This window comes from Cottoperca gobio, chromosome 10 (genome assembly GCF_900634415.1).
Source record: "Cottoperca gobio chromosome 10, fCotGob3.1, whole genome shotgun sequence".
Classification (NCBI taxonomy): Eukaryota; Metazoa; Chordata; class Actinopteri; order Perciformes; family Bovichtidae; genus Cottoperca; species Cottoperca gobio.
The window spans coordinates 5,748,002-5,775,762 of record NC_041364.1 but is presented as its reverse complement, the minus strand read 5'-3'; the positions used below and the strand labels follow the sequence as shown (position 1 = coordinate 5,775,762).

Sequence of the window (27,761 nt, the reverse complement as noted above, 5' to 3'; positions counted from 1 at the left end):
TGTTCCCCACACTGTTACCCTTCACCTTGCCATATGAAAGGCACATTACCTTCTGCATGGGCATTAAACGTTGGCATTAAGTGTAAATTGTGAGGTGCGAAACCATTAAATAGATATGATTCCTGAGGAAACTGGGTTGTTTTAGGACATGTTGGTCATTTTTATGGTTTCCCAGAACTTCCCCCTGAGTGTAGCCGTGTTGGCCGTGTTGGAGTCTTGTGATATATGTAACTTGTTGCGGACACACACACGTACAGACACACAGAGGTTTCAGCAGTGTTTGATCCCAGACTGAGCTGGAGCTTTGATTCATGCTGACTGTAGGCCAACATGTCACCTGAGAGTAAATAACCTGGAAACATCGTTTCCCAGAATTCAGAAGGAGACTGAAGACAGACACTCTTAGATGACATCACCGTCACTGTACAAACACAGTTAGACTGTAGGTCAGGTTTCAACTGCTACAACACTTTAAGAGATTTATTTATTTAGATTTATTTAGTACATCTGATCGCTGGCACAACAAGACGTTCTTACAACATGATTAACAGCATGAAGTTAAATCAAAGTGATATCTTTAAAACACTAGCTCATGAGACCTGACAAAAATATAACAATTTATGGGATAAAGGTGCCGTTCATAATAGAGAAAGTGAAGTTCAGGGAATTCTTTCCTCTGTGGTGATCATGACTGGATTTCATTTTGACCTTTGCATTACAAGTTGTTCTTCCTACCCACTAATTCACTCTGCTTCCCAGGAAACTATGAAAGAACGTTTTAAAACAAGCAGTCTGGAGTTTCACTATAAAAAGTGCAACAGACATAAAACTAAAAGCCTTAGTTGAAGAGAGAATCGCTCTTTTCTATCATCTTTTACACATGAATGTAATTATGGGCGACATTACATTTGTTTAGTGGTTAGACTTTTGCCCGTGATGGACTGTGTATACGACTCCATTGTGCTTTTACTACTGAAACCCACCCTGTCAACACATAAACACACAAACAAAACACACAAGCAGGACATATGCCAGTCGCCAGGGTTTTTTTTTTGTTTAAACATCCCTTAGGGAACATAAAGCATCCCAAATGCGAGCCAGATCATTAGTCCAATCTGTAAGAAAGAAAAAGGGTCCACAATAAACAAACGCTTCCATTATCTCAAAGCTCCTACTTAGAGAGAATATCTGCAACCCTGTTCTGTCCTCCAGCCTCCCATCATCGCCCCTTTTTTATTTTATTCTATTTTCCTCTCCCTCCTCCTCCTGTCCTCACCTGTCACCCAGGCTTGATTTCTCTCCTCTCCTTTTACTCCCATTCTCACATTCCCTTCATGTCTCCCCATCCATCTCCTCCTCTACCTCACTTCTCCTCTCCATCCCTCTCCTCCTCCTCCTCCTCCTCCTCCTCCTCCAGCCTTCCAGGGAGCCGAGTCTGTTTTCGATTAGTGTTCTCATGTAAACCTAAATTGTGATTAAACAAACACTGTGTGAGTGCGTTTGGCTTCATATCAAGTTTTCCTCTCTCTTAAATACATGTACACACACACATACATGCACACACGCAAAGCCAGAGACATGTATATAAATAGACATGTACAAACAAATGAAAGGCGCAAACAAACATATAAGCAAATATGCAGACGCAAGCAGAGACACAAATTACTGAACTATGTATACATGCAAAGAATGCATAAGAATATACACACACACATGATGTATATTCATATTCATATATGCCCTAATTGCACACGTTAGAATATGCAAACTCAATCACAATCATGTACGTAAGCACACCCAGACACACAAATGGACAGACATAGATGGATACACAGCATGTGCCTACACACAGCACTCGTCCGTTAGAGTAAACGGGTCAAAGGGAAAGTTGGTGAGTTTTAACTATGTGTGCTAGCAGCTCTGTGGCTATTTCCCCCATCCAACTCACCTTTATTTGCGTGGTTAAATTACTACCACATGCAGCCTCTGTGCTATTTCAGTGTAAGCACATAAAAATTCTTTGCCATGAAAAAAAAAAAAAGATCTACAGGCCCCCAGCCTCCCACGAACACTTCATAGGTTCTGGCCCTGCAGCGAGCGAGCTAGCTAGATGCTAAATCAGGCAGCTGAAAGGGGAAAGTGTTGATGCCCGTTGGTGGATTCACTCTGCGTTTATTCACACGTTCACAGAGGTGAATTAGAAAATTCTCCTGTCTTTTCCAGATCTCGATAACAGTCTCTCTCTCTCTTTTCTTGATCTCGCTCTTGGTTTTCAGTATCTCTGCAGCGTGTATTTATCTAAAAATGTTTTGGGACAAAATCGCACTGCTGTCTGGGCTGTGGGAAACACACACACACACACAAGCCGCTAAGAGCAGCCATATTTTAGAGGAGCTCTGGTCACGTTTCCTCTGTAAAAGTCTTACCTTCCCTGAATACCAGTGAATTTCAGCATTGGGCCCTGTGGTGCAGCTCCATTGTAGAGCCTATGGGCCTCCTGGTGCAGCTTCATGCAAGAATTTACTGCCATTTAAACCTACTGGCATATTTTCCGTTGTTTTAGTAAAGCAATTACTGTAAGTACAACGTTAAGATTGAATATAAGTAAGATTAATAAACGCACACACAGTGTACTGCTCTGCATGGACCCTGTGGTGCAGCTGCGTGACAGGTCCTACAAGCCTTGTGGTGCAGCTGCATACCATGGTTTGTACTCCTGAGTCATGTTTAATTATTAGGAAGTTCTGTCGTGGGTGTGTGGTTTACTATAAAGTGCCATGCACTAACACACAGGCGCACACACACATACACACACACACACACACACACACACACACACACACACACACACACACCCACAATTCTGCATCCAGAGCCTGTGGTGTTAAATCAGCGGGAGAGGTGGCGTGAGAGCGAGATAGATGTACTTCTGTGTGTGTGTGTGTGTGTGTGTGTGTGTGTGTGTGTGTGTGTGTTATTTGTTTCTCGCCAGCATCCAGTGGCGTGAAAACCAAACAAAGGGCCCGGAGCCTAGCGACAAGAAAACAATGTTACAAATCCTTTGTTCTGTTTGTGTGTAACAGAAAGATAGCACGTACGTGTTAAAAGAGAGGGAAAATAGAAAGAAAGTAAATGAGTGAACATGCTCATGATGAAAAAGGGGGAGACACACATGAGTTCAGACAGTTTACGTTCACCCCTCACCCTTCCAGACCATTCCCACCAATCGCCACTGAGGCCCACGTCTGTTTCAACCAATCACTGGATGCAACGAGTACACCCACTTCCTGTAACACTAACCGTAACATTCCAGCAGGTAAACTATGGCAGTCGCCTCTAAATGGACAATTAGCCAAGATTAAAGGCAACCTCCTCGTCTTTCTCCATTAACTTAATTAGGAGGAAAAGACATCTCGAATGACCCCCTGCTCCCTTCAGTCTTCCCTCCCTCTCTCTCTCATTCCTCTCCCTCTGTCCAGCCTCTTTTCCCCTGACCTAACCAGCAAAGCTGTATTTACAGTACCTGGGGAGGGACCACACTTTCACATCTGGGGGCTCAACTGAAGCATTTGGAAGTTAAGTGCCTTGCTCAAGGGTAACCTAATGGTGCTGAAGAGCATGTCTCATTACGTCCACTCATCAGTGCAGGGGTTTAGACTGGCAACCTTCCAAGTCATGATTTGTTGATTATTAGACTCTTGCCGGACATTTTCCTTCCGCTACACATCACTCCGTCCCTCTCTCACTCCCATTTCATTCAGCTTCACTTCCCCACAGCTATCTCTTTTCTTCACTTTCCCTTTAGCTACACTTTAACTTTTTAGGAATGCATCTAATGCTGTTATCCAGGCGGAGTTAACATGTAGAGATTAAGCGTCATTCTCAAGGACACTTTGATTGAAATCCTTCACCAGCATCCCTTTGGAGAGGAGCTTCTCGTTCCATTAAGCCACCAAAAAAAACCTTTTAGGCTGAATGTTTTGGATTCTGGTATCCCTGCTGTGGTGCATTTTATAGGGTGCAGCTAGAACATTGTGGAGGAGCAGCAGTGTTAGGAAGATTATGAAAATGCTGAAAACTTAAAAATAGACACAGGAGTTCACAAGCTTTGCTACGCTAGAGCATGTTATCAAGCTGAAATCTGATCGCTGGATTCTTGGGTACAAGGTTATTTTGTAGCAGTATAACCCGTGAAAGTATTGAACTGAAGGTTTGTTTCATTGCTTATGAATTCAACTTTCCATTTGTAAGATAAATAATGTATTATTTGTTCTTTTAAAAGTTACACAAAACATTAGTTCAGTAGGTTGCTGGAGAACGGCTTGAACAGTAAGTTATGTCTGAAATAACGTGACGTAAGACACACAAGGGTCGTGCATCTTTACAGCCAGACAGTGCTTTTAGTTCCGCATCCATAAATACTGAAATATGGTCAAAAATCCACTCCTGCATTATTTAATACTCAGCATCTGAGGCTCGCCTAGTGGTGAAGGAAAAGGGGTCTCAATATGTCTCAAGCCTGACGTTACTCTCATTTTTCATCCGTCTCCTCTCAAGCCAACCAATCAACTGTAACATGAGCTGCTTTAATGGGGGAGAATGATGCTGCTTCATGAGTATCACTGGCACTAAACCAGCGCTGGTTCGAATGCACAGACTGTGAATGTGGAGGCACTGCTCGCAACACAACACACATGCAGCAGACACCACACGCACACACTTCCACATGCATGCACACACGCACAAACTACCAGAGCAGAAAGTGAAGATAACAGGATGAGGCTCAGTCTGGGTCAGTGTTATTAGACAGTAGACTAACAGCCATCAAGTAACTTAGCAAAGTAAACCCCCTGATACCCTGAGATGTGCACTGATGCGCAAAAGCCCCCAAAACCAATTTTTTTCCAACCATTTTTCCATCCGAGCCTTCATGATTGTTGTTTTTCAAAGCAGAAATTCATTGCCTTTCTAGTAAATATATTCTGCTCAGAGCTTCATCTTAGTGTGTGTCTGGGTGCATGTGCTGCGCGACCACAGTCTCTGCAAACTGTGGGGGGAAACGACCACAGACTGCACACACTGAAACCCACAGACTCCAGTCCACGATCCATCCATCTCACCATCCCTATCTTTGTTTTCTCTCCCCCCAACCGAGCACCTCGTGGGGTCACTAGGACTCCAATGCCTCCATCCATCTACCCGCTCCCTTCATCCTCCACCAGCATTTTTTCATCCATCCATCTCCGTCCTTCTCATGACCTCCCCAATACCTATCGTTCATCCGTCTTTGTCAGACACTCTCCATCCGCACTTACTGCTCAATTAGAACATGTTCCAATAAGACACAGAGCCAACCTCTTCTATTCTAGCTTCCAATCATACGCTTCGTTCATCTCGACAGGATACAAGACTCTGGTAAAAAAACTATTATCCCGCCTGGTACCTCTTGCCTTTACCTCCCACCCTCCTCGAGAGCAAAACCTCCAACCCATGCCTATTTTCCCTTAATGCTAGTCCAGCTCCTTCCCTCTCCTCCCGTCTCCAAACCTCAGACCACAAGGCTTTAATAGGAGGGTTAAGAGGTAATTCCTATCACACTGCCATCATTTAATATCTAACCGAGGCTGACAGAGAGGAAGGTTACGAACCCAAACCGAGAAAGCCACCAGCAAACCTCCCTGTCTCTTCCTTCTTACTCCCCTGCTGTTTTTCTCTCGTTCAGTCTCCCTCCCTCTAACTTTTACTCTTTTTTTTTTTCCTGTTATTTTACCACAGTTTCTTCCTCTTCTGTCTTTCTGTCTTACACGCTCTCTCATCTACATACCTGGCGATTTACATGGCCGCCACTTTCTTTAGTTTGCAGAAAAACACAGCGAGGATGAAAAGCACCAAAATATGGACAAGAAAGACGAGAAAAAGTGGAAAGAAGAAAAAAAATAAAAATAAAGAGCAGGAGGAAACTTCAGACACTGTAATTTAGATTGTGCTGATGGCGAAGTAGGGATATAAAGAACATGAGATTTATAATGTTAAGTTTGGAACACGTTCACCCTTTCCACTCTCATACCGAGTTGTCGGAGAGCTCTATAGGGATCCATATTCGACCGGCGATAAATATGAGCTATCGAGACCAATTACGAGTTTTATAGAAGAGTAATCCAGGCGGTGGAGGAAATAAGACTCACTCATGTAGAACAAGAGAAAGGGTTGGAAATAAGAGGTAAACATAGCGGGAGTGTGCGTGATAGCGATAGTGATGGAGTATGTGTGTTTGCATCCATCACTGTGTGTGTCCCTGATGTTAACGGGGTGGGGGGGGGGTTGACTGTGTGTGATCCTGGAAGCCGCAGTTGACGTAAATGACAATTTGCTTGCAGCCATAACAGTCGACTTTGCTTTCTCCAGCAATACATCACAAATCACCACAAATATATGAAACACACAATCTGTCTTAAATTGAGGTTTCACCCCGCTGAGAAGATCTTTCTGTGGCTTTTCTGCCAACACAAGAGATCAAATTGAGAAAGCACTGCAGAAAATACAATTTATTGTCATCATCATGAACCGCAATTATTTTTACTGTATTTGACTCAAAATAAAAGTTTAGATGACAAAACAGTGATGTTTTTGAAAAACACCATTATATTGCTTCAGTAAATTGCAAGCCGAACCAACATATTGTCTATGTGTAATGAGAACCATGCATTAAAACACATCCACTTCTTATGATATAAGAAAAACTGCACTTTTGAGATAATTCAATGCCTGTGCGACGTGGGCGAATTGCCTGAACCCACAAAACAGTATTTCATCCTTCGGTTTGTCTGAAAACCTAAAAATCAGTTACATTGCAATGATTTATTATTTGCTGAAGATGAGGACAGTGTTAATGTTGGAGGAGGTTTACCACGGAGAGAATACGCAATGTACTGCAGATTTCGTGGATAAGGACGGCATCTAGAATAGAGTCCAATGGCGTCAAAGGTTCACAACAAAACATTGTGTCAAAGAAGCTCCACAGAAACTTCTGTGACACTCCTGCAGCTTAATCCAATCCAAGGGATCAGAATAACAATAACGCCAAAAACACCAAAAACACCAAAAACACCCCATTCACAGAAGAATACATTTTTTCAACAAAGAAAAGTTACAGTGCCTGGGAGTTTAATGTCCCAGAGCTGGTATTCCCTATCCTAACGCCTCGCCACACACACACGGGCACACACATTGAAATGCAGATACAGTACATCAATATGTATATGATTTACATATTTATGATAAATAAGATCAAGAATACAAACAAAAATGACTACACACACAGTCACACGTGCGCACGCACACACACACACACACACACACACACACACACACACACACCGAGTGTCTACCTCTAGTTTTACTTGAAGGCAGTCCAATATAAACAGCCATAAAGTTTAGAAGGTGTTTCAACCTTCAACCTAAGCTGACAGAAACTCTCTGAGGATAAGAAAAATAGAAAACCTGAGTGGAAAGAAAGAGTGCAGACAGAGAGAATACAGAGGAAGGAAAGAGAGACAGGGTGGGAGCACCAGTGGAGGGGGGGAGAGGGAGAAGGAGAAGAGAGAGAGAGAGAGAGAGAGAGAGAGAGAGAGAGAGAGAGAGAGAGAGAGAGAGAGAGAGAGAGTGTGTGTGTGTCTGGGAATGTGATATGAAAAAGAGAAAGAAGGAGTGCAAGTGGGAGTCTTCTCTGCATCAGTGTGACCTGCTCTTACACTCTGAATGCTCTGGGAAAACTCCATATTCCCGAATAAAAATTCCTCACAGGTCCAAGCAAAACATACACTCCAGGCACACTTTCACCTCTTAAAATCGTGCGCACACATACACACACACACTCTTTTTCACCTCTCCACAGGGGCACAGAGCGGCACTGTGTCACCTGGTGCGGGACTTGAACCCTCCACCCGGATAAAAGTTCTTACATTGCACCGTGTCCGTGTTTTCAAATGGATCACGTAACACATCAAAAGAAGACAGAAAAGGGCAGGGAGAGAGCGATGGAGGGAGGGAGTGATGGAGGGAGGGAGTGATGGAGGGAGAGAGTGATGGAGGGAGAGGCAGGGAGAGATGGGAGACTTGAGGAAAGTACGATGGAGAGATGGGAAAACAAGAAAGGTGTACTCACAGTCGTCCGAGTTTGGGGTTGGACTGGAAGAGAAGCTCTGGGAGGAACTGGAGTTTGTTTCTGTTCAGGCGACTGTACAGGAAAGAAGGGGGAGAAAAATAAAATAAATATAGTTGAATTCACATTTTAAAACTCAAAGAGAAACCTCTGCAAGAACAGAAAAGGGGCTAAAACCCATAAATCATTTAGATTCGTACTTTTGTGTTGACTGAACTATCACCAACCAGGCGACTGGCTCACCTTGAAGGTCAGCGGGTTCACGGTTCAAAGGTCAAACTCATGGGAATGTCTGTCTGGTTTTCTGTGATCATGACCTACAGGCTATCATGCTGTGTTGTGTGTGTGTGTGTGTGTGTGTGTGCGTGTGTCAGTGACAGGTTATCGTGCTGTAAGCTCTCTAAAGCCAGTTATCACTTTCACTATCGTGTGCTTTGACCTGGGAGTGAAAAGAGGAACAAGTTTGGGATCCTGGCAAGATGAAAGATGTGTTCCCGCATGATTCACTTAGTTAACACTGTTCGACGTACATTAGTCCATATATTTTGGTAAACGTCTCAACATATTTCATTACTTTATGGAACAACAAGCACAAGAGAATCACGTGCACTGCTGTTTTTTTCAGATGGCAAAAAGTAATCCTAATCATATTGAACCTCATTTTCTAAAATGCAAGAGTTTGACCAATAATTCATATTTAACTGGCATTAGTTATAAATAAAACTGAAAGCTTACCCATCATGCATTGCTCTACTCTAAGTCTGAGAGGTTTTTGCACTCCTGAATCAAGCTTTCTATTAAGTTGTGTCAGGTGTGTGTAGCCAACACAAACAGCCCCATATCATAGCAAAAGATGCCTGCATACTTATTATATTATTACATGTGCAAAAGGTGACATTTGAAAAAAGGGACGTGACTTTTTTGCTCAGAAGACCGTCGTCAGCACAAATTAAAGAGCATGTAATTCTCACATTATCAGACAAGCAGGTACAAGGGGGTACAAGTGTTGTGCTAGTTTGGTTACACGGCCACACGGCCTACGAGGATACCAGAATACATAAACAATATATGTTTGTGTCTGCTTATACGCATGGGTAGTTATCCCTGTGCACACATGTGTACATCAAAAACTTAAAAGCAACAGCAGGATGGTCTGGCTTTCATTAATGAACAGATGAGTTATTACAAAACAAAACAAGTTAAAGACTCTTAATTCAGACCTTCTGCATGTGGTGTTCTCCAATCTAAAGGTTTCTGTCCAACATCACCAACTCTGTGCTTTATTATCTTGGTCATATTTCAAAGAACATTTTGGGGCATTTCTTCCTATAATATGTTTCTGAAATGAAAACATCCCAATGCCTTCTTAAGTTTTACATGGAAAATACCATTCTTCGTTTGACTATGTTGAACTGAGCACGAAATGAACACGTGGTAATTATTTACTAAGGAATGAGAGGCGGAGGAAGATGGAGAGAGTGACAAAAGGGTGTTGACCAACAGGTTGACGTGTGTGTGAGGGTAGAGATAGAGTGTGTAAGGTTGACATATGTGTCTGCTTGTGTGTGTGTGTGGGTGCAGACGGAGGCGGGGGGGGGGGGGGGGGCTGCAGCAGAGATAAATGAGGACAGCGTGAGGAGAGGGAGTGAAAGTGTTATCAAGCTACCAAAGCATTTGACTGAGAAACGAGACGTGGAGGAGAAAAGGAAAAGAAAAGGAGGAGGGAGGGGGGGGGAGGTCACGGGGTCACAAAGTAGAATCTGTGCTGGAGAAGACACAGACACCTGACCTTTTAACCCCTGTGATAATGATAATAATACCCTGACTTTCACTTATGTGTGCACCAATGAAAAGCGAGCTGCAGTCCAAAAAGAGATATCCACCATTTGCAATAATTGACCCTTGCTCCTCGGAAATAACTGCTGGTACGAGAGCAAAGCGCAAGATCGGCTACTGTTACAGTTATGAGTCACTTTAAGATGTTTCATAAAACAGTTATGGTTTTTAAGAGAAGACTCATTTGAGTGTTTTCATATAATTATGACGAGTTTCTTCTGCTTGGAACCTTTGAAATATTACCAGACCACAAGTCCATGGGCCCTATATTTTTTAAATTTGGAAGATTATCCTTATTAGTCAGAATCACAGTAAAGTCCAGCAAAAAATGGAACTAATCTCACTGGGCCAGGACATATTTTTGTAAGGAAAGCAAAATAAAAACACATGTCTTGAAAAATCCCCTTCTTTTTGCAAAATGCAATCAATAAGAACTGATACAGGACTGAAACAAGCTACATTTGACCATTTCAGGCCAACTCCGAGTCCTTGTTTGTTTCTTTTAAATGACCACATGTGGGGAAATGAGCATATCCATTACTTTATATCTCATGTGTTGACACCCATGAATGTCCTCACCAAAAGGAGAGGACTACCTAAGCTCCATGTTTTTCACATTGTGACGCCATAAATCACACAGACTCAGCACCGCAACCTCTCACCCCTAAACTTTCACCCTGACAGCCACAACATCAGAGAACCTGTCAACTAAGCATTTTAAAAAGCATTTCACTATCACTGAAGTGAAAAATATCATTCGGGACCCTCATTATTATCAGAGTTGTTGAGAAAGTTTACTTAAAGTCATAAGTGCACACTATGTGATGCATATAATACTTGCACAATACTTGCACAATGCCTTAAAGTAATGCCATCTCTTGTGTGAGTTTTGACATACAGCTATGTTGCCTCCTGACCTCTTCCCCACTAACCCCTCACCTCTGATCCTCCTGACACAGCGCATTAAAGAGCCTTTTAACATTAAAGCAGCCCATCACCTCTCGCCTTCACCATCAGATGTTTGATACACATGTTGCTGCCACTCAACGTTTGCTGTCAACTGAACTGAATTAAGTGTTTCCGTCTCTGTGCATGTCTCTGTCACATGTCCATGACCACATCTCCCTCTTATGCCTGCGCTCGTAAAAAAAATAAACTCTCCGCCAGACCAGATCTTTAAATCAATAAAGTCTCCAGTGGAAGCGGACACAACTCATCACTTTTTGTATGTTCTTTTGCAGCGTCACATGTCTTCAAGTACAATGGGGACAAATTAAAATAGCCTAAGTAACTAACATTATCATATCGGTGAGGAAAGTCGCAGCCCTTGTCCAAACCCAGGAATGTGAATTCAACACTGTTAAGACGACCAGTTCCTAAGTTTAGAAATGCTGTACTCATCAGTTGAAGACCCCCAATATAGCAGCTAGAATGCCTCTTACATCACCTGAACACATCTTTAAAAACAGCTCTAAAACTATTGTTGATTTCTTAGTAGATAGCGTCTAACAATACGCAGTGTTACTCTCCATTTCCGTTTCTCTGCACAGCATAGAAGAAGCACGTCCTCCTGCACAGCAGTCTGTCTGTCATCCCTCCAACACAGAGTCATAAACATGCAGGTGTCTGTGTGGGAAGTGTTGTGTTGTGCACTAACACCTTGATTCTGTTGACTAGAGGCTTGGTGTGAGCTGACGGACACACACACACACACACACACACACACACACACACACACACACACACACACTGGACAAGGAAATCTCTATGAGAGATTCCAAGGTTGTGTGTGAATCATATGGACTTGGGTATCATGCAGGTAAAACTCTTTGTGTGACTTTGTGTATGTGCTTTACAGAATGGTCAGTAATCAGCAGTAAGTAAAAAAAAGTTGCAAGTGCGTGAAGTCGTGTTTGCAGGCGTGCATGTATGCATATTTTGGGATTTTCACGTTTGTGCATTTTTGTAGCCTGGTGGTTTCTTTACATGCCTTAAATACCTTCAGTTTGCATCAGCTGTTTAGCCCGCAATGCTTCTTTTTCTCACTCACACAGAACAGGTAGCAGAATAAGATGGTGTACTTACAGTCTCTCCAGAAGTCTGAGGTCTTGGAAGGCTCCTCTTTCCACAACACTGATTTGGTTGTCCTCTAGATGTCTACAGTGATGGACATAAAGACACAGAGAAAAGAATAACAGTTGTAGTTAATATCATAATTCAACAAATCCTGCAGAAATACTATGAGGCTCTGCAGAGAATGACTCAAGACCAGGGAGAACAATCAATAACAGTGTGTAAAAGAAACATTACATAGTTGCAGTTGACATTTCTTAAGAAATGTCTTAATTTGTTGTTGTAATTGTGAATACCTATCCACAGCCAGCTTTCCAGGCTGACCTGGAGGTTCAAACCAAAGAAAGAAACACTCGATAAATCAAACATCAGCTGCTTGCCAGAGAGAAATATAGAGATTTCAAACATCGAGAGAGACATCACACTTTTTAAAAATTGGTTGTATAAACAAGGAATCAGTGCACTGAACAAATGAATCTGGCATCAAGCAACAGTTTGAAATGTTTAAGACACGCAGCATTTCACAAATGTCACGATGTAGTGAGCCAAAACAAACAATTAACAACCCATCCCTCTTCCACCCCTCAGTGAATACCTTCTCCATTTCTCGTCTGTCTTTCCAGTGCTGCTCCCAATGTAATTGCTCTCCCCTGCTCTGTGTGTGTTGTCATGTTTTGAGGGTGATCTAAGGTTTTCCAGATGGGACAGAGCAAAGGAGAGAGAACATCTCCGCAGATATGCATGTTTATATTATTCTCTGTCCGAGGATGTTAAGAGTGACATCTCCTGAGAGAGGGGAGGGGACGGGGGAGATCGAAAGGAAAAAGTGTCTGGTGTGAGAGGCAGAGGAAGGGAGGGAAGAAGTAAAGAGAGAGGAGAGAAAGTAAGAGGGAGAGCGAGAGAGAGAGAGAGAGAGAGGAGAGAGAGAGAGAGAGAGAGAGAGAGAAAGAGAGAGAGAGAAAGATAAAGAGAGAGTGAAAGAGAGCGCAAGATAAAGAGAGATAAAGAGAGAGAGAGATAAGGAGAGAGAGAGAGAGAGAGAGTGAGAGAGAGAGAGAGAGAGAGATAAAGAGACATAAAGAGATATAAAGAGAGATAAGAGAGAGAGAGCGCGAAGAGAGAGATAGAGAGAGAGAGAAGAGAGAGGGAGATTAGAGAGAGAGATAGAGACGAGAGAGAGAGAAAGATAGATACAGAAATATATGAAAGAGAGAGAGTACGAGACATAAGCAATAGATATAAAGCGCTCAGCGCTACTCTAGAGCGCGAGCTATAGAGAGCGCTCGGCGAGAGAGGAGAAGAGAGAGAGAGAGAAGAGAGAGTGTGTGTGTGTGTGTGTGTGTGTGTGTGTGTGTGTGTGTGTGTGAGAGAGAGTGCGAGAGAGGAAACAGAGACTTAGAGACTCAGAAAGAAAGATGGATTAAGTGAGAGGGATATTAAAGTAAGACAGAGAAAGCTGCATCAAAAGAGACGACGTCTGGCCCTGCCTTGTGGACTTTGAATTGTTTTGGCATGACCATCCTTTAAATATTCTTTTAAAGAAAATGTTTAGACATGCAGCTGTATTGCAGCCATCAATCTGTGGTGTGTCATAGCGCCTCTTTCCACAAACACACACAGACAAGCTGTTGGACTGAAGCACTTGGCTGAAAGATAAGAGGCTCAGACATGCATTGATGGACATGTAACTAATAAAATAACTTAAATATGCACACATGCATGAATGAATGCGTACTTATTCACTACCTCCTGATTTTATTAAAGGGCTCTTTTTCTCACCCGCCCCACCAAAAGAAATAAACACTATATAAATAATACAAAATCAAATCAAAAATCAATCATGCAGCACAACCAATGTGTCGTTTTTCCTATTTATTATCCAAATTACTTAAGGGGATTCTGCTGCACAATAATAAGAGAATTAGCATATTCCCTCCATGTTTCTAGATATTAGTTTAAAGCAATCATATCTTTTTTTTATGAAATATTAGGTGGAAATTGGTTAAAAAAAAAATTTAAATGCTTAACCAAGTTTATACACAGAAAAAAGCCTAAAACTCAAATACGTACTCCACAGAAGAAATACAACCGAACACACCCAGCGCTAATGAGCAATGTCAGACGTGTATGTAAACATGTACAGAGTAACATATACTGCAGTCATACTTCCAGGCAGCCAGCATTAACCCCAACATGTTTATTCTACTCACGCTGCATTTTCTCCATCCTGATAGAAAAAGCATATCTCGTAAACTTCGGGCGAAAGCTAAATCAAGACATAACTTTGAGTAACTATAAGAGTTTATTTGACCAAATGAGGGATCAACCGCATGCTGATTTATTGAATGAAGTTTAGAAAGGCAGGGGATCTTAAGCCAAACACATGGTGTGGGGAGTCGATGCTGGCATATTGTTCGAATGAGGTATTGTTTTTATATTGGTCTGTATCAGACATTAGTCATCGACAGAGAGATGGAGAAAAAGAGAGAAAATGTATTGATTTCATGTGTGTGGGGGCCTGGTGTGTCCAATAACTCTTCCATTCAGCCATATTAGAGAGTTTTAACCATTACAAAAAGCACAATGATGTCACGCTAACTGAGGGCAAACTCAGAGCGCTTGAAGGAAATAAGGAAATACTTGAGGGGATATTAACTTCACTTGTTGTTTACACTCAACAGGTGAAAGCACATTAACTTTCCGCAGCCAAATGTTCATATCAAACACAAGCTTTCACCTACATCTGAATTTGTTTTGATTTACTCCATTTCGCCACAATCTGGAAGACATCGTACAAAGTAAGGCTGCCAAAGATATTACGCTGAGTGTTGCGCATGCAGCGTGCACGCCGAGACAAGCTGTGTCTGTGATTATAGCAAAACGGTCTGACCGCCCAGATTAAAGAATATTCAGACTGCTGGCTTGGATTACAAAACACAATCAAGTTAAATGTTTAATCCCATTACAGCAGGCAGCTGATTATGGGGTTTCCATGAGGACGTTTGTACTAAATTTAAAATAGCAGCAAATAAAAAACAATTAGAATATTTTTCATTTGTTGTATTGTGATCATTGAGCAGCTGAAACATGCACCTGATACACGGTCGTTTAGTTTGGTTGAGGTGTTTAACAGAAGTCAGATTTCATGTCGTGGGAGTAAAGTATTTTCACACGACTAAATGTCAATAATTAAAAGCCTGTATGTAAGCATGGGCATCGAGGGATACGTTTCTTCTGCAGCTATTAGCATTCCCTGGGAAGAATGTTAGAAGCGTTTAACTGCATGTAAACATTTCCCATGGGATGTATGTAAGTGATCAGGAATCCCGGAACTAGGCATGGTGTGTGTGTGTGTGTGTGTGTGTGTGTGTGTGTGTGTGTGTGTGTGTGTGTGTGTGTGTGTGTGTGTGTGTGTGTGTGTGTGTGTGTGTGTGTGTGTGTGTGTGTGTGTGTGTGTGATATATAAAGGTCTGGTAAGTAACATTAATACCTTCAGATAAGGGAAAAGGGTAAAGTCTGTGTGACTATGTAGGCTTTTGTTTATCCCTAGATATCATATGCAACAGTGTGTGTGTGTGTGTGTGTGTGTGTGTGTGTGTGTGTGTGCGCTTTCTCAGACTATCTTCCCTTTCCCAAGCCATCTCCTCCCCATTTCTTTAAGAGATTTAGAGTGGGGAAATGTCACAGCAGTTTATCACCAACCACATGAAACAAGCTGCTGGCCCACCACACGCAAACACACACACTCTCTCACTCACTCTCACACACACACAGACACACACACACACACACACACACACACACACACACACGCACACACACCCTATTTTCCTTGGTACTTCTCACCCTGTCTCAAGTGCACAGGATACACATAAATAAAGGTCTCTCGTTCTTTCTCTATATTGCCCAAACACAGACTCACACACACACACACACACGCACACATACACACACACACACACGCACACACATGTTCCGAAATCCATCATGGTCCTCATAAGTATGCTTATAGTTGAACAAATGCACTTACACATGCAAATACACGCATGCATAAACTTATTTCCACTCCTCAGCGTAGTTCGAGCTGGGAGTGTATTTTTATCTACCGGTCTGGTTAAAACAGATTGAGGAGGGAAGCTGCATGCAGCCAACGGTGATTATAGTTATTATAGGCCTAGCATACACACATACACAGACGCACACACACATTTGAGCCACTTGAAGCAGAAGAGTAAGAGAGCCCTTAAAGTCAATTAGGACAGCTGAGAGGAGACAAGGAGTCACACTCTACTGAGTGCAGCCGTTTAGATATGACCAGTTAGACCAGCACCAGTAACATCAGCAATGACGATTCATACGCTCGAAAAAAATGTCCATTTGACATGTTTACTGTGTTTAATGTTTAGTCTGTAGTCAGTAAATCGTCTTTGGAAGTCATTTTGCCTTGAAACAGACCAGTGGTCAGTGTGTTCGACCTCTTTTGAGGCCCCAAAAACAAAACAATTTGTGAACAGATAGTGTATCACAATGGTTGGAATTACCAGCTATGACACATCAAGTTAGTTCAGGCTGGCCAAGCACCATGCTTTATAAGGGGGTCTCTTTGTGGCCAGTATTTACAGGAGAAACAATTTCTATAGAGTTAACAAAAAAACCTTTCAATGCACAGTACATACAGTAGTGCATGTGTAATATCAGAAATTCTCCAGGCTGTGTGTTCTGTTCTTTACACTTTTCCTTCCACATTGGCAAGTGTGGAAGTAATGGTTATATTTTTAAGAAATGCAGTGTGTTGAAGTCGTACTTTTAATTTAATTATATGTGCACAACTTTCCAAATCTGCTCGTTCATATTTAAAGAAGAAATGTTTCTTTATTATTTTACATTTTAAAAGGCATTCATATATCTCTGGATGTCCCAATATTGCAAAACATTCAGCATTCCTTAAGTATTGCTCAGAGACATGGGACACGGTTACATTATCTTTTTTTTGTTTTACTGTTTCATATAAACAATGACTCACACTTTCTTGCTGACAACTGTCTAGAAAGTGCTACATTCTTTCAGCAGTTTAATCACTGCATACCATAATATCCGCAGCAGTTTAACATCTTTTTTCTTGTTTAACAAATGGGAGTCTTGCTGCTTGTTACTGGCATGTCAGCTCAGGATTACTCTATTATTTAACCTCGTAAATATTCAGTAATTACGAAATTCAACTGCTTGGATAAGACACTTGCATTCTCCACTCCCCCGAAATCCCTCATTAGTATGGGAAACTTTATTTTATTAGAGACTTGTATATAGCCCTATAGCCTATAGACATATACAGGCCTATTAGGTAAATATAGCATTTGCCTAATTGCTCCAGCATGGCAGTTTTTTTGTTAATTGGATTCCTTGTAAAGAGTCACAATGAAGAAAAAGGTCATAATAGGCCTGCTGGTGCCTGCTAGATTCAACATGAAGTCCTCATATCTGAAGGACTAAACGGGGCGTTTTGACAGCATCTCATATGAGCGCTTTCTGATCCGCAAATGATGTGATTGAAGTATGATTACGTTTACACAACTAAAGCGATTAGGCTGAGGTCGGGGAAAGATCACTACATGCTTAGGCTGTTGGAATTGGGATGCAAATTCTCAACTTTTGTATGCACAAACATATTTACTGCATTATGACAATATTATGCCACGGGATATAAGAGTCCATTATGCTTTAGGTTATCTACTTCCTTTAAGCCAACACATCCGTTTTAAGCTTTTTGAAGCTATCGGTGATCACAGGTTACTTACATTTTTAATTCTACATTAGATTTACCTGCATTAGTCTTGCAAAGCGTCTTTTAAAAAATGAGCTATACAGATAAAGACCCCAGGCCTCATGCAAGAACAAATCATATAAAGAGATTTGTTCTCCAGTGGCATGTAGGAGTGGTATCAGAGAATTTGTCACAACAGTTCCTCTGATTTAGAAAATTCATACGAGCAAAGAAAGAAAGGTTTAGGATAAGAACGCAACGTTTTTGCATGAGGCCAAATGTCTTCGTACATGAACCCAGTGACAAATAAACATGACAAAACCAAAAAAGACAGTCTGAAACAGTCAATGTAATTTGAAAATCCTGGCTTAACAAGAAAAACCCCTGAGTCATTTCAGCAGCACTGACTGGTTTATCACCACAACAAGTTGACAGAAAGAGAGAAAACAAACAAACTTACAGAATCCTGAGGTTCTTGAGGCCAGAGAAGTCCACTTTAGTGACTCTGGTGATGTTGTTTCTGTTCAAATCCCTACAGAGAGAAACACAAAGGTTAGAAATCTCATTCATCAAATCTTAATACGATTTAGTTTAATTAACACCATGAACTTAATAATATGCAGTGCATCTTGATAGCATGTGAAGTTATTATGAAAAATGCTTAAAAGCAAATGAACATCAATCAGGAGCGAGTGAGTGCATGTGTGTCTGCGTTTGTATGTCTCTGTGTGTGTTCTCGCTCAGTCGAATTAGTCAATGTGGCAGTAGGACAGAGCGTGAGAATGCCCCTCAGCATAAGAGCCCACACACACTCACGCACACACAAACATACAAACACAAACAAACAGAAAACCAAAACACACAAACACTCCTACCGTACAGGCACTAGGAAATTATCTACACTTACTCGCACTTCTACGCACACACACACACACACACACCTAAGCACACACACTCGCACATCTACACACAAATCTACGCACGCACACACACTCGCAAATCTACGCACACACACTCGCACATCTACACACAAATCTACGCACACACACATACACACACTCGCACATCTACACACACACTCGCACATCTACGCACACACACTCGCACATCTACGCACTCACACTCACATCTATGCACACAGACACACACTCGCAAATCAACGGACATCTTTGCACATCTACATGCTCACACACACACACACACACACACACACACACACACACACACACACACACACACACACACACACTCACACACAGCTCCTGCTGCTCCGACTTATGAGAAATGTTCCAGCAAAAAGTGGGATGAAATTATTTTCTCTTTCCATCATCAGAGTTTAAAAGCTTATCGTGTTTCCTGGCTGTCATTCAATCTGTTTTAGCTACGGGTGCACAATGTATGCACACTGCAATATGAACTGACTGCCTGAGTGTGTGTGTATAGACTGGTTCCCTTTATACGGGTATGCTGTTTATTGAAACGCTGTCGTACTGGAGGAATTAGGGCAAGGAAAGAAAACACACACACAAGAGAGCACAGACAAACAACACACACAATTTTCTCTCCAATTTCGCACACACATGTCTCTCTTTCCCTCCCATTGTAGGTGCCCTCTCAGACACACACATACACACACACACACACACACACACACACACACACACACACACACACACACACACACACACACAAACAGAGTCTGATTTTGCAAAGGCGGCCTGCGTGTGTGTTTTTCATAATACACCTAAATATTTATAAATTTCATTTAAGACCATATTAGGTTTCAAAAGGATTCTCCAAGCTGCCATGGCAAGGACCACTAATAAGAGACATACCCCGGCCTGAGCGGGAGGGCGGGTGTGGGCGAGGGCAGCACTTCCACCAGGGGTCTTTGAAAGAGCTCCGGGGTAACAAATAGTTTCAGTATCTCTTCTGATGCCACATAAAAAGATTGCTGCTCAAAGATCCCTACCCACTGTAGTACAGACAGTGATGTAAATCATAAACGATGATAAAGCCCTCAGAATGAGGTCCCAGTTATTAAGGTTTCTATTTCACCAATACTTGAATTGAGAAAGAGAAGAAGAAAGTATTTGTTTTCCAAAACTGCCCAGCAAAAATGGACAGACAGAAAGAAGTTGGTGTCTAGCTGGTGAATATAGTGAATATAGCTGGTGAATATAGCTGGTGAACATAGCTGGTGAATATAGCTGGTGAATATAGCTGGTGAACATAGCTGGTGAATATAGCTGAATATAGCTGGTGAATATAGCTGGTGAACATAGCTGGTGAATATAGCTGGTGAATATAGCTGGTGAACATAGCTGGTGAATATAGCTGGTGGTGAATATAGCTTGTGAATATAGCTGGTGAATATAGTGAATATAGCTGGTGAATATAGTGAATATAGCTGGTGGTGAATATAGTGAATATAGCTGGTGAATATAGTGAATATAGCTGGTGGTGAATATAGTGAATATAGCTGGTGAATATAGTGAATATAGCTGGTGAATATAGCTGGTGGTGAATATAGCTGGTGAATATAGCTTGTGAATATAGCTGGTGAATATAGTGGAGCATTTAAGAGCTAATGAGACATTTCTCTCACAAGTTGGTGGAGACCAAAACAGAGCTAAGAGGAGTTTGAAAATGTGACTTAATTCTGGACCGGGGGCCAAAGGAAAGCTAATGTTGCCCCGTGTCTGCTGCTTGTGTAAATAGGCAACTCTGCTAACATTTAGAACATTACAATATGCCAATATGACAATATACAGTACGCCACAGTTGGACTTGCTCTACTATATTTTCACAAAAAAACGTTTTTTTTTCGTTTTGTAATCAGTCAATAAACTCTGATTCTGAAGTCACATAAAGATGATGTTTCCGGTATGATGATGTCGCGTTAATTAACTGTTATTATAGATAAACCCACATCATCAAGTGATCCAAGCATTCGGAAGCAGCCACAACATGAACAAAATCTAAAAAGCAGAGGGAATTAATTACGGTTTGATACGATGATTGCCAGTTCATTCAAGACCCCAGATAAGTTTCTGACAGCGAGCCGTTTCCCCATCATTCAGACTCGATGCTGCTTCTTGTCACAGGATTTCAGTATGTGTGTAATTGCCGGCTCCTTGGAACGCGAGGCAGCTTGATAAGCCTTCTTGGATGTGGTGAAAAAACTCAATATAGCATTGATTTATGATTTTCATGATGAAAGATGGAAGATTTTTCATTGTTGATTTGTAATTTCAAGTATGCACTTACTTCTGAGTGACTCTTAGGCAGCATCCAATCCGAAAGTTTTTCCATTTCTATCCATCTCGCCCTCCCCGTCTTACCCCTCTGCTATCTGTCGCTGCTTATCTTTTAACTTTCTTTCTTTTTCCCTTCCCTTCATCCATTTTACATCTCTCTTTTCCCCAGTCACTGCTCTTTAATGTCAATCTGTCAGACCTTCACAGCCAGCTTTACCCCCGTGTTCCCAGCCTTCCTCTCCACTTTTTCCTTTTCCTCCTAATCTCCCTCTTTTACGGCGTCTCCCCCTCTCAATCTCACGTCTTATCTTTCACTGTTTCACAGTTGACTAAACACTTTTTCTTCGCCTTCCTCCGTTTTTCTCCATCCACGTAATCTCTCCTCTTTTATCTAAATCTTTCACTCTTTTACAGTTGGCTACATTTTCCTACCCTTCTGTTTTCTACCCTCTGCCTTTTTCCCCTAATCTCTCCATCCTTATCTCCATCTTCCTCTCGTTCACAGTGGAAACTTCTGCTCTCACCAGGGAAACCGCTCTCGACTCAAACAAACAGTGAGGATACAGGGCCAGGTGCAGCGCTGTGGCATCACCCTATCTAACCTCACCGCCTCACAATGGAGAAAGTCAAGGCCCAGAGATAAACGAGATGTGGTGGGAATTAAATTATATGAAAATGGTTTAAGATATGTAAAAATATGACGTCTAGTCATTCTTCATTAAGTCACAAACCTACAACATCAGCCATATAATCAAATGATTCACCCTCTCAGATAACGTGCATGTGTATTATTACTAATACTGTGTTGCCAATGTCACTAACGTAAACTACAGTGTTTACAGAACTGGAGATGTTATTTTCATTTTTGGTCCAATATCCAGTGAAGGACTTCATGGCCGGTCAAAACCAAATAAAACGGACCAATCTAAGTTTGTCTCCATCTCAAGGTATTCATATATTTACTTGTTCTTCATGTTGTGCTGACGTAAAAGGTCGCGGATCGATTCTATTGTGCAACTGACAGCTTGGTAAACCGAGAACATAGTGGGTGGGCTCACATTCATTAGGTTATTAATGGAGAAGCATAAACTCTCAATCAGCAGAGCATCAAGAATTATGATGGGAGAACTAATCCAAACAACTAGTAAGCCAAAGTTTTCCCAGCTGAAATTTCCAACTTCCGACCTCCGTGCTTGACGCCAAAAATGTAAACAAAAGCCATTGCTGACTGTGACAAACAGATTTTCTTTGGCAAGTGTAGACACAACTGAACTCTCAGGAGCGCAGCCTCCACATTTTAGTTTTGGCATGTTTTAAGTGTACATGCAGAAGAGGTTTTAATCTACGATATGTATTATATGTACATGTGTTAATTAATTACTGTATCTGCCTGTATTAATTAAGTACAGGCAAATACACCTAACCATATCAAATGTGCACTTCCATTGTTTTGTGACGTCGAACTAGTGCTTCTTCATGAAGTCGAGGTTAGATGAATTTGGCCCGAGTTTACAAATAGGAACTCCGACTTTTGAGTGGCGTTACTTTACATGGTTTGTAGTTCCGAGTTGTCTGGAACTCAGCGTTAATATTGGAGTTAGTACATCCACTCGTGCTACCTGAGAAATTGAAATCTGTAATACTGTAAGGGCTTTCTTTCACGTAGATATTCTGGAGAAATTCAAGAAAAGTTGTTTGAAAACGAGCTGAGAAACAGCATTCAGAACAATATAATTCTGCGTTTTTGCACGCAACATAAACATTAAAAAAGCTACAAATGATCTGAATGACTTAAAGCTAGTGAGGCGGCCATTTTTATGCACCTGGTCTGCTGAAGTGTGGGTGTCCACCCCACCCAGCAGTAAAGCTCAACTTTAAATTTAACTGACCAGCTGGCAGTCAGACAAGTAACGAGAGGCTTTAGTACAAAAGCTCTAACCGCTGTTTGTTTCCATTACAGGCAGAGGTAAGGCGCGCATGTGTGTGTGTTTGCGACAACGGGATAAGACAAGAATGCAAACAGCAGGTGTTCAAGGAATTAATGTACCATACAGCACACACAAAGGCACAGACAGCTCCCCACCACATCTCACCCCAGACCACTGAAACCAGTGAACCTTACAGTCTGGCTGACTTGGGTCGGCGTACTGGTTGACTTTACACACACACGTTTAGTGTGTGGGGGTCTAATTCACTTACAGCACAGCTTTATTGGTGGCTACACCACATCGATTGAGAAAGAACAGAGAAAAAACTATTAGAAAGGAATGTTAAACAAATGACAGATCAAGTGACAAAGACTCCCAAGAGCTCAAGGGAATGAAAAGGTGGACTGACTGCCAAACTATGAAATATTAATAGGTTAGTTAACAAGTGTGACATGTCGGGTTGCTGGCGGGTCAGTTGTTTTACCCCCCATCTCAATCTGTCCTGTTTTTGTGTTCTTGACCTTTGACCTCTTTTCTTTCTATCTGGGACAACAGTGAGGAATAAAGAATAACTGCTGCTAACAGTTTCCTCTCTCTGTTCTGTCTCTATGTCGCTGACACTGTGACATTTCCTTGTTCCACTTTGTCTACCACCCTAACAGGCTCTGCATCCTTATCTCTTCATCCCTCCATCCTTTCCCTTTCATCCTTTGTTGTTCTCCGACCAACGCTTTATTTCCGAATGCGTTCGCTTCCTGTCCTAATCTCCTGTTATTTTCCCAAAAAGTTCTTGTACCGTTTCACTTTCTCATTCCTCCTTTCTTGCTCTCCATCCTTCTTTCTCTCTCTCTCTCTCTCTAAGATAGGTATGCTCAATTTCGCTCTCTAAATCTCCCAGTTACGCAAGGAATCCTAATTGCCTTCTTCCTTTTCCTCTGAGCTGCACACTCTACAGTGCGTCTGTCACCAGAAGCAGGGCACAGGCGTCAAGCTGCTTCCAAATTAGCCTTTGTTGCAGCTGTAATCCATCTACTTCAAATGTTTGGATATCCCATTTAGCAACACATGCTCATACTTTGTAACTTCGCTTGATATGGAGCTCAAAAAGGCAGGAGCGTTTTTCGTGTCCAATCAGAGCTGAAGGAGAAGGCAGTAGGGTTGGGCCGATGAACAATGCCTTGACAGAGAGAGGAAGAGAGTGAGTGGGTGAGAGAGATAGAACAAAAGAGTGCGAGTTCTATGGTACAATTACGAACGCACTTATTTGCCAATGGAACACACTCTTCTTGGGCGAAACAAGATCACAATTGATAAGGACATGCAGCAGAGCCACATGGAGCAAGAAGCCTGAATATTAATAAATAAATATACATTTAGAATTTGAACACGTAATAACAGTTTGATCAGTTATAATTACAGCACCTTTAGCCAACTTTAGGAGCAGCCCATAAGAGGACACCCACCCATCCCGCCTCCCAACAACGACATCGTCACCCATCACGATGTTTCACTGTGGACATCATCATATGCCAGTTTGGTAGACATCGCCCAACTCTGGAAGGCAGCTTGGAAGCCAAAGCAGTCACAACATAAAACTTCCCATTTTGCTGCTAAATAACTGATAATGCAATCCAATCAAACATATGATTCTGTTCTCACTTTGCATGTACTTGAACATCTATGTAGCAAGCTAAAGACACTTCCAATAAAAGATTAAAGACAAGGAGTTGTGGTTTGGACTGGAAGCAATCACATAACTGTATTGCACGTATTATTGTACTACAACGACAGAAAAAGATGGGATACCATAAACAAGACCTTTGAAAAAAAGTGAAAGATAACCAGTGAAAGATTAACGTAAAGTTCCCATAGGAAGTACAACACCGTAATTAAACTCTTAAAAATATACATCCATAAAAGTAAAACGAATGAAATAACACTACTACTGCCCAACAGTAATTACCAGTTACTTAGATTGTTGTATTAGCGACAAATTAGTTTCAGAGGGCTAGCATCATTGCTAGCTTGGTTAGCAGTAAACTGATTACAATTGCAGTGACAAAACATCTATAGCAAAAGGAGTACCAACAGATGATGCTCCTACAAAAGGCATTTGGACATCACGCTTAATAATAGAGGCCTGTCAGTATTTTCTTGATTACAGATTTGACTGGTCGACGCAACAACGTTAGTTATACTGCTATGGAACTAGTGGTTGCTACTAGTGACACAACTGAAACCAACATATTTCAGTATCTAAATGAATGTTTACAAGAAGAAACGTTGACTGACTCAAGTAGAACGTGTATATTTCAACATGTACAACATCCATTCTGAAATTGAAAGATGTATGGAAAGCGTTCAAAAGAACGGCATGTTCAGTCTCCATTTGCACACCATGTATCGTCTACAACAGTCTAAAAGAATTAACAAGTTTTGGAAAATATTTAGGTTTTGTGGAACATTTGGTCTCCAATGCAACCGTTTACTGCTGTTTTGAATCTCTGTCTTATTGATGTTAATCGGAAGTGAACAAATTCAGCCGGAGGAATTCACACATACATTTGCCAACAAAACTGAGGGGAAGCTGCTGAGTAGACAAAGGTTTGCCTGGTGTGATGGATTTACAGCCACTGCAGCAAGATACCGATCCCACTGTTGGGGATAGTTTCCTGTGTAGGCTATGCATGCTTCTCTGAAACATTTCTGACTCTTGACATTTAACATTTTATCTGGTCAAAGTTCCTCGCCACACATTTGTCACAATGGGTAAAAATATTTCTCCCTTTTTGTACAAATAAGCTACTTTGCGTATTCTAGACGTTTGAGTGGTCTGCAATGCTGACGGAGAAGCGAAACAAAAGGTTTAAAAAAATAAACTTCTTCCCCAAAAGAGAGAGGAGAGGAGTGAGGAAGAGGAGCAGAGACACTGATGATAAAGGAGCTATTAGTGAGTAAAATACTTCCCCTACAGCTGACTGAAGGACACTTACTTTCCCTCCATAAAGGGATCCTCTCTGAATGATAAGCAAAGCAGCTTAGCGTCATCATCATCCTTCTATCACTCCTATTCTTCTCCTGCTTATGTCTCTGTCTTGTAAATTAATTGTTAATCTTACATCAATATCCCAGACCAGACGCGGATTGTGTTGAAATCTGAGGGAGTAATGCGTCTTCCCTGTGGGTTTCATCATCTATTGCTTTGTTTTCTGTCCGTCACAATATATTTCTCCCTCCCTCCTCATCTCTACTCAATGTTAATACCAGTCAACCTAACGAAACTCATAGTTTGGTGTCGCTGTTAACCCTGCAGGCTTGACCACATTAGGGAGTCGCCTGCAAGCATCCCTTTCTTTTGGAGTCGCGAGCCAAAAGGGCTATAAACCAGCACTGTATTTGGTTACCTCTTTTCTCTGCCCGAGTTTATAGGGCTGCATTGCTTTTGTCTAAATTTACTACTGCTGTACTGTAAGTGACTGGGGTGGGGTGGGGGGTGGAGGATGGAGTAATTTGGCCGCTGAGAGGCCACTTGACAAGAACAAGAACTGCTTCTTCCTCAATAGAGGCCAAGTCAGAAAAAACAGGAGTGAGTGAACGAAAGGATAAGAGAATGAGAAAGGTTAAGATGAACGAGAGACTAAGAGACAAAGAGACAAAGAGACGGAGTGATGGAGAAACACACACATGCAAAGTGCAGTGACCAGCTTCTCCATTAGCTTCCATCTTAACATAAACAGTCTGTCACTTTGGGCTTAGCTGAACATCGGACCGAAAAGGGAAAATTATGGTGCAAGTTACACATGTTGCATGCAAACAAAACAGAAATATGTATACACACACACACACACACACACACACACATACACATATAGTGAAAAAACACACACTGAGAAAAAGAAAGTCCCTACAGAAGGGATATCATGTGTTGCTTTGGCAACAGTGGCCTAACAAAACAGTGGCATAGCTTGTTAACATCAAACGACTCCAAGCGTACTGCACGCACACTCTCACACACACACACACACACACACACACACACACACACACACACACACACACACACACACAACCCCAGACTGGCGTTATAATTTGACACACACTCTGAAGTCCTCCGGTCTGAGGACTTCTGTTTCAGCAGAAAGTCACAGAAGGTCATTCGTGACTCGGGGTAGTTTCTATGTGACAGTCTGTCTCTCGCTTTCTCTCTCTCGTTATACGTCAAAGTTTCCAACAACAACCAATTGCAGGTTTAATCCGATGATAGCATGAGAGCGTACTGTGTGTGTGTTTGTGCCTGCACTTGCCTAATGATGAGTGTGTACTGTATGCGTGTGGCTAGCTGCATGCATAAATTCTCCTGTGTATGTATTTTTATTTGAAATGTAAATGTAGCTTTGTCATGCGTGTTTGCATGTGTCTGTGTGTTCTTGTACCATCTTTGCGAGGACCCATTTTTAGACCTTGAGAGTGATGATATGTTTGGAGAGTGATGACATTTTTGGCTGGTGTTCACTGCTTCAAAGGGTTGTTTGAGGGTTAAAAGAGTTTAGGCCATCAAATCATCATTCCTATCTGTAATAATATTGCCCTACACATCAAGTCGAGCCAAAACCACAAGCCGTCAAACGATCATACAGATTTTAAACCAACCTCCAAGTTAGCAAAACTTACTTTGAAGAGATAATGAAGGTAAACTGTGAAATAATCACCAAAATTGTTCACTGCAAACATCCATCACAGTT

At 41.7% G+C, this 27,761-nt stretch overlaps 1 protein-coding gene across 1 annotated transcript in view; it reads right to left on the bottom strand.

The window, feature by feature from the left end:
• Positions 1-27,761, bottom strand: part of LOC115015000 (slit homolog 3 protein-like) — a 146,476-nt gene that overhangs the window by 111,735 nt on the left and 6,980 nt on the right. Inside the window, exons 2-4 of the mRNA XM_029442162.1 lie at positions 18,292-18,363; positions 12,083-12,154; positions 8,165-8,236 (exon numbers count right to left, since the gene is read on the bottom strand). Coding sequence (XP_029298022.1) covers positions 8,165-8,236; positions 12,083-12,154; positions 18,292-18,363 — 216 coding nt within the window. The remainder of the gene's footprint in view (positions 1-8,164; positions 8,237-12,082; positions 12,155-18,291; positions 18,364-27,761) is intronic.